The sequence below is a fragment of the Catharus ustulatus genome, chromosome 1 (assembly GCF_009819885.2).
Source record: "Catharus ustulatus isolate bCatUst1 chromosome 1, bCatUst1.pri.v2, whole genome shotgun sequence".
In the NCBI taxonomy this organism is placed as follows: Eukaryota; Metazoa; Chordata; class Aves; order Passeriformes; family Turdidae; genus Catharus; species Catharus ustulatus.
This window is the reverse complement of record NC_046221.1, coordinates 42346264-42354877: the sequence shown is the minus strand read 5'-3', so window position 1 is coordinate 42354877 and position 8614 is coordinate 42346264. Positions and strand designations below refer to the sequence as shown.

General features: G+C 36.4%; 1 protein-coding gene across 8 annotated transcripts in view; it reads right to left on the bottom strand.

Moving 5' to 3' along the window:
- Positions 1-627: 627 nt before the first annotated feature.
- Positions 628-8614, bottom strand: part of RBMS3 (RNA binding motif single stranded interacting protein 3) — a 721470-nt gene continuing 713483 nt past the window's right edge. For all 8 annotated transcript variants that reach the window (XM_033057439.2, XM_033057463.2, XM_033057428.2 and 5 more), the window contains one exon: positions 628-6785. In XM_033057439.2, the coding sequence (XP_032913330.1) occupies positions 6779-6785 (7 nt within the window). In that variant the 3' untranslated portion in view covers positions 628-6778. The remainder of the gene's footprint in view (positions 6786-8614) is intronic.

The window sequence follows — 8614 nt, the reverse complement described above, 5'->3', positions numbered from 1 at the left end:
TCTATGAACAAAGCCACTTGGCTGTGGAGGAGACTGGAGCTGGACTTTTCCACCCTCCTCACCTTTGCCACAGAAAGTGCCTAGTGGGAAGAAATGCACGTGGCAACAAGAGAGCTGCTGAGCGAAGCAGCCATGGGGAATGCACTTGTTCCCTGTGAGATATAGCTGAGGAGGCAATTTACTTTCCAGTTCTCTTTCAAGATGAAATATCGCTCGCTCTACCACTGCTTAGGCTGTACTTATTCCACAAATAAAGATTTTCTGTCTTCCATGTGGCAATTTTTGCCCTGAAGTCACTCTTTAAAATAAACCTCAGCAACAGAGGCAAAGTTCCTCTTGTAGGTGCACAGCTGAGAGTCTGGACAGCAGATACCCATCAGTGCTATGCATTCAGTCTTGGTGTGAGAAACACTTCCTCCAGTATTTCACCTGCTAGCACATGGGTGGCTGTGCTGCTGGCAGGGCAGCAAAGCTGTTCTGTCCCTCTGATTCCTCCTTTCCATTTGGTGAAGATGTGGAGGAGGCAAACTTTGCTGCAAAGTCTTTCTGCTCCCTCTGTGCTCAGCACTAGTCACAGCCTTGGGAAGCCTCACCCAAAGGTGCCACAAGAACACAGAGTCACCCAGCTCTTTTCTTTCTTTATTTTTTTATTGAAAGCTTCATCAAAGAAAACAGAAGTTTAAACCTAACATCCACTGATCTACAGAAAGCCCCAGGAGTGGGAAAATGGCAGCTATTTAGGACTGTGTTACAAATGGAAAACATAAAAAAAAATCATAGCAGTACAGATCTTTCAGAGACATTCTGAGACATCAGCACACAGATGCCCATATAAATAAGATTCATAATTTAATGTGTCATGGAGGTTCTGTATTCTACATTTTGGCTGCAGTGAAGTCTGTAAGGGATGTAAAGAACCTCTGAACCCTTTTTGTGACGCATATTATCTTGATTGGAAGTTCATCTGCTTTCAAAGCTGCTTGATTTTTCTTACAGATAGAATCTATTCATTCTCCTTTAAAAAGGAAAACAATTAAAAATTCCTAAATGAATTCTGTACACTTCCTGGTTTTACATAAAATTGTTTTGCCTCAAAAAGATAGTAGAATTTTCTTCCACTCTGAAATACATCATATTTAATAATACTTCAATTACATAAACATCATGTTCTCTTCTTTAGGCTGTATTTTTGGGCTTTTAAAAATATAACTGACTGTAAATTTCACCAAATTCATAAAATTATTATCCAAGAGAAAGACACTTAAAGGCAGAAAACTAATGTTGGGCAGATACTCTTTTAAGGACAACAGATCCAGATCTTGGAAGGTGCTTACACCTTGCAGGCTTTGGACCTACAAGGAAAAATGGATTTGTGAACCTGTCAAGGGCTGACATTTTCCACTTCATTACACATTTTTATTAAGGTGAAAGAACTCAGCTGTCCCTGTTGGGGAATTAACAGTTAAACTGAACAACTTCAAAAAACACAAGTACTTTTTCTTATCATGGAAATCTGAACCAGCACTGGCATTCATTTCTTTTACAGCTTTACTATCATAATTTTCTGTTCAATTTTAACAAAGAGCATGTTAATAAAGGGGAGAAGAAAGGGTCTCTTCTGCCTGCTTTGAGGCACAAAGGTGAATAAATCTCTGGGGTACATACAGAGCTCTAGCCTATTTTGGTGACAGGAGCAATATAGAAAAAGTTGGTGCTCTTTTTGAGAGGAAAATAACTCTCCTTACACTGCATCTTTGCTGCTTGCTGAGATTCTAGAAATCTGCTCCACTGAAGGGGAGGAGAAGTCTGCTGCTCACTCAGCCCTCCTTCTGAGAAAGTGTGCGTGCATGACTGCGTGTATGCACATCAGAAATGAAAGGAATCCTCGTTACTAGAGTCAATTGTCATCAAACAAAAAAGACTAATGCACCAAATGTCAGCAGTTTTGTTGTTTTCTGTTTTGCATTTCCATCACACCGTGACTGTTTTCTTGGTTTATATGAGCTACGGAGAAAGACCAGGAAAATCCCTTACCCTAGGGCACTTCTTTTATATCTGGACCAATTTCATGTTAAATAAAGTTTTGAAAGGAAGTGTTGACCGTGTGTGTATCAAACATTACTATCTTCAACTACCACATTTGGTCTCATCACTAAAAATGGATTGATTCATTACTTTAAGCACATTATCACTCTTTAGCATGACTCTTGCTATAGGTGGAGTTAAGTGAGTCTGCCTAAACCTGTTTTGCTCATGTCAACCTCAGCATTAAAATGAAGTGGCATGAGAAGCACCATCAAGCTTAAAACCATGAAGCATGGCAATTTTTTAAACACTTAGGATCAGTCTCAATCTTCAGTACCATAAACAACATAATATAGATCCAAATACTATGACATATTAAAAATAAACTTTATTACAATGCAGGCTTCCTCAAATTTGCTGAGTTTTGGTACACATACATACATAAATAATTCCCTTCATCTGATTTTCACTCGAGTAAAAATCCATTCAAATGTTACAGCCCAATTGCTCGTTGAAACTTTAAGCCCTCACTTCTCTAATGACCAGCCTTTATCTTCCATGTTTGGGCATGCATCCATAGCAGAAGATGATACAGTGTGATGCAATTGCTCTCAGATATGCCTCATTCTGCATTACGGTGGATTTCTTGATCAACACAACCAAGGCAGTCTCTTGGTAAAACAGAACTATACAAGTAAGCACAGGCTAAGGACATTTCAAGAGTCTGTTTCACTGGAAGGCAATAAGAGGACATTCACAATTTGAGGCCTGACTGTCACAGGTGAAAAGTGCTTACAAAACCAGCAGTAGAGCCAGATAGGAAGAAAGAGTCCCTCTGCAATCTCAGCAGGAACAGTGAGATTTTCTTCAGTGCCCTGAACTACACTCGAGTCAGCATCTGCAAATATAACTCTCTTCAGTTCCACTGTATCTATTTTTTTCCCTCAATGTTAAGTGACAAGCCCAGGTATTCAGAATTTTGTAGCCATAATTCATAGTTTTCTGACACCCCTTTTGTATTTATCTTTTAAGGTAAAAAAAAAAAAAAAAAAAATTACCAAACCTGAACATCCAGATTTGATAAGTTACAAGAATTCAGGTGTGATGGAAAGTATATACGCAGTTCAGTTTATGGATCTGATGTTACTTCTAGACCTCTGGGCCAGGCACCATTGCCTTAGATATCTAGAGCTGTTTCTGCAATCTTTCAGGAACTCTCCTGATATTTAAAGCTAAATTGGCAAGACAGAAAAAGATATTGACTTTACAAATTCAGGTCTTCAAAAAAAAAAAAAAAAAGGAAAACAGAAACTAAACAGAGCATAATAATAAACCTTCAAAAAAACCATATTACCATATTAGCCAGAACAAACATAAAGGAAACCACTTTAAGATTTCAGAGGCCATCAAGCGACAACACCCATGCAGTGTGTTGCTATTTCGCTGTTCACTTTTATCTCATTTTTAACTTTTAGAAATGAGTTACCACTTTCTGAGCATTCTGTAAGTTCCAAATAAGCTTTTTTCTTACCTTATGATCTATGACTGTTTATACTCAAGGCTCACAGTGTATACAATTCATAGATTTCAAGTACCAGTTCACTGTTTTTTTTGGGATCAGTAAGATGATGAATTGTATCTAAGGGGTCTATTTTCTTTCCTCTTCTTCTTCCTCTACATCTTTGCTTTGTTTCTTTTGATTTTAAACACTATTGAACATTACAGCATGGAAAAGAAAGGGAACAATTCTAATACAGAATGCACTTGAAACACTTCAAAGTGACAGGCACTGTGATATCATGTTGCCTGCCTGGCGTAATAAAAAACACTGAGATTGTTTAACTTTGCTGAAAAAAATAAGAAAAATGTTTCTGAATGTATAAATAAAGCAGCAGAGTTCTGAATAGAAACAAGAAGGTACCTCAGCATATTCATCAGCCACATGGTAGCTACCTTGTAGCCTCATTGTTGATAGTAAATGAGACTTTTTGTGTGTCACATTAGAACTAACACAGAAACAAATGTCTTTATTTCATATGTAACTGACTTGTGCCTGGGGATATCTCCATTCGTACAAATAATTCAGAGACAGAAAGAGAGTATGTGTAGAAAGGAAGAAAATAAGGCTAGATCGATTTTTTTTCCATCATATGCCCTCTAAAGAAAGAGGGAACCTTTATCCAAGGACAAAATTCAAGTGCCCCTCTCAAAGAGCAACAAGTAATGAGACAGCACATGAAACAGAAGGAGAGGTTTGGGTTTTTTTTTCTGAATTGAAAACATGTGGATAATGTTGTTCTTTTACTTTGGCATCATCTGGTTTTCAGAAGTGTTGAATATCAACAACTACTCTGGAGAAAGCAGAAGTTTTATCACTTCTGAAAATCAGGCCCCCTTCCCTGTGGTGAAGAACCATGTGAACTCCCATTTCTCTCTTTTCTGTGTTGCATACCTAGCAGCATTTACTTGGGAAATCCCCTCCCCCCTCCCACTATGTTAAAAAATACGATCTTGTTTTATTGATTTAAAAAAATAATTGTGTTCTTTTTCCCCAAAAACAGTCAGGTTAGGGAAACACAGACCTCCTTTTAAGATTGGGCAGCTGAATCAGATTGATCCAATACGTATGTTTTTATTTTCCTTATTTTTAATGGATACCCTGTCTCTAATCCACCACAGTAAATGTGATGAGCCTTCCCCTCTCTTCTGGATGGAGGAAAGTTTAAAAATGTTTGGTTTAATTTTTGCACATAGATATGTGTGTATGTATGTATATACGGAAATGCTGCTTCACTTCTGCCTCCTTAAGGAAAAAAATCATCTTTTGACTTCCTTCTCACCTTTTTCATTTGTCTGTTTGGAAGAAGTAAGGGCCATAATCAAGATTTCTGTATGGAAAACAACTGTCATTCCTAAAACAGGTTTTGGTGGATTAAATTTAGTGACTTTTTTTCTTTTTTTGCCTAATCATACTAATTAATGATTGTCAGCCAACATATTAAGACAACAGAAAACATAGCAGAGAAGAGTCATTTTTAACTTCCTGCCTGCATGACAATACAACATAATTTTCAACCTTTCTGTTTGTATGGGAAAGCTAAAATTGGAACAAAGATCAAGTTTGCTTTCTCTTATATCTACCTGGCAACTCAAATGCAACACTGAGACATAAATGCAGAATTAAGGTGGCTATGCATGCTGGACGATGACAAAGACTGAGGTGAAGAAATGAATTGGTACGTTGGACTTCAGAAGGAAGACTGTTATTTCAGTAGAAATACCAAAGATCAGGTAATTAAAGAGAAAAACTCACCAAAATTAAAGCCTGCCTGGACAGATTAGTTGGTAACCCAATCCCCTTTGCTTTGGGATGCTCTCCAAAGCACACTATCAAAAACCCGGACAGCTTCTGATACCAACTATTCTGAAATTTCCACTATAAACATATGCAGTATGCAAAACACCAGTGGAAGATAGTTTAAACAAACAAGAAAGTAAGAACTGGTCCGGCCATGTAGGTCAAATAAAGATAAAAAAACAGAAAAGAACCCTCTATCTTCTGGACTGCGTTAGGGTGTCACTTCATCTTTGGTATAAAATAGGCCATCCATAGGCTGCATTTGTTCACAACTAGGAAAGACTACAGAAATTGTCAACAATTTCTTCTATCTATTGCTTTTTTTGCACTTTTTTTGACCATAAGCTCCTATCTACTTAAGTTTTTTTTTTAATGCTCTTAAGCTAGGTTTTTGCAATGTGACAAGCAAAGCGGACTAAAAACTTCTTAAAGCTCATAAAAAAGACTGCAGATAAAAAGCACTAATGCTTTTGCTAGCGATCACGCTTTGTAAATAAAAAAATCTGCATTCTGCAAGAAAAAAACCCTGCATTCTCTATAATGCAGCAAGTTTTTTTCTCAATTCAATAATTTTACTGTAAAATGCTTTAGCCTTCTAGATTTTTTTCTGTCAACACTTAAGACAAAGTTCATAAAAGTCCCAGCATTTTTCCAATCCTTTCAGTTGCCACAGTTCCTTTAGTTCCTTTATCATCAACTTTTCTTCAAAAGAAGAAAATCATTTTCTTTCAAACTGTACAGTTTATTTTTTGTTCACCCCAAAAACTCAGTCTATTAAACTTCTGCACCAGCACCGGTGTGAGCAGTTTCAATTCATTCTCGGGTTTTCTAACAAGACGTTGACAGCTTGCCTTGAGAGCCTTTGACGTCCTTAAAATTAAGGCAATTAAGATTCAAGATAAACCTTACCTAAACATTTCTTTAAAAAAAACCAAAAAACCAAAAACCAAAAAAATACTCTAGATTCAAAACAAGAAGAAAAAGAAAATGAGAGAAAAAGAGTAGCTTAATTTTTGAGGAAGACAATTTGTTTTCATCGCAACTTGCTCCCTCTTGACATCATCAGTTTTTCTGTTTAAAAAAAAAAAAAAAAATCTAGCTACACCACCAGGTAAATTCTGAATTCAAATGTTCGTCCAGATGAAATGTCAACCCAGCATTTTTCTTCTGGGTTTTTCCTTTAGTTGAAAAAAAAAAATAGCAAAAATAAATTTGTCAGACTACATGACGGAACCATTTGCACAGCACATAAAAACACTGTTTTGTTTTTGTTGGGAAAGGTAGAAAAAAAAAAAGCATTCATTTGACGCCTGTGCAAACTGGAAGCCAACTTCTTGTTCAGTGAAGTTTCTCCATTCAAGGCAAAGATTTCAGACCGACATTCTTCAGTCCTGTTTATTGTCTGTAAAAACAATTGAATTAAAGTGGTCATTAAGTCAAAACAACATTGAAATAGCCTCCTCTCCTTTTTTTTCACCCAATTCCCTTTAAAAGTTATCCAAACTAAACTAACTTTGCAGCTGTTTAAATATGATACCACCACTAAGCTGAAAATAGGCAGGCAAAAATAGGGAACTCCTTCTTTGGGGACGTTAACACATCCTAAGCAGATGAATGCTAGGCATTAATAGGCAGTCTAACTACACTGAAATGAGATGAATACATGGTTTAGCACTGTGTAAATCTTTCACAGGTAATTCAATAAGAGGGTGAATATTTTCATAATAATAAGTGCCACTATTTATTTTGGGTATTAATAATAAAATGAAAGATAAAATTACAGCAAAAGGATACAGCCAATTTGCTAGGAAGAACATATTTTCTGATGGCAAGCACAATTAGACTGTGGAGCAGTCTGCTTAATGAGCCAGTTAAAGCTAACTTAGCAGAAACCGTCAAGGCAATATTAATTAGAAAAATATTTTTTTTTACCATATAGTGTCATATCTTTCTAAATTTAGCACAGAGAATGAGCAAAATTATCAACCTTTTTCCTAAAGAAGATACCTCTCATTTTGTGTTTTTGATGTTTCATGCCACTTAAAGATATCTAGCTTATCTTAATATCAGATCTAGCTTGTTTTAATAAGACTGTATGAGATATTTAAGAGAAACACAGAACCTACAGAAAAATTCTATTCCATTTCTAGGGCTATCTGTAAAGCTGTTGCTTTTCCCACAGTCTTTAAAGATTACATGGAAAAAATCCTTTCCTGACCGAAGTTCAACACGTGAAAATCCAGTACCTTTCCTTTTATAAACATTAATGCATTTGCCTTGACTAGTTCAAAATAAATTTTAAAATTACAAGTTAAATTGTGAAGAATGTCGATGACCTAACATCTGCCACAGAACTTTTTCTCTGGGAGTGTAAACACAGAACTACAATTTTAAATATTAAATTTGCCAAAGGGTTTTTTTATTGTATCACACCTGAAAATTAAGATTTTGAAAGTTAAGAACAGATTTACGTGGAATGCAACAATTAACTGTTTTCTTCAGATTTTCTATGCGTGATTTCTGGTGGGGCTACTGAAGTTGGAAGCTCAGCTCCTGAGATTTTACTGCCCCTAGGGGTCGAGTGGCTGCCACACATGTGAAAGTCCAATATCACCAACAGGTCACAGCACACACACTCTAATCTAACCCAGCACTGAGTTTGTCCACAAAAAGCTCCAGAAAAACATAATTCTTTCCACTTTTAAAATCGGAGTGTGTTGTCCAGCTGAGTTTTGCTTGGAGGTAAGAGAGTATACTTTTTGGGGGCAAGGATATCCATTGATCTCTGCTTCATAGTCTCTATGCTTTTATGTGCAAAATTAAATATTTACAAGGAAAAAGGGTCTAAAAGAATTAAGGTGAATTCCTCATAAAGTAGATTGCTCAGAATCAAGGGCTGTTTTTATCTACACAATACGTAGCCAGGTTTTTGCCATGAAGTTAGCACTTCTGAACTCCATGGGTGGCTTCCTCAAGGTCAGCATTCAGCATATTAAATAAAAGAACATGTATGCTGATTAGAAAGTGGAACTTAAATTCCAAGTTTCGTGGTTCATTTTTACTTACAAAGAGAGTACAGAGTCCTTATACCACCCAGTTCATTCTTAGTACATTGTCTCTCCTCTGTTGCCTGCAATTTCATGATTGTTGCAAAGAAATTAACTAAAAGGAAATATACCATTATAACTTTTCTCCTGCCTGCTCAGCTCCCATGAAATAATTTTGTATAGT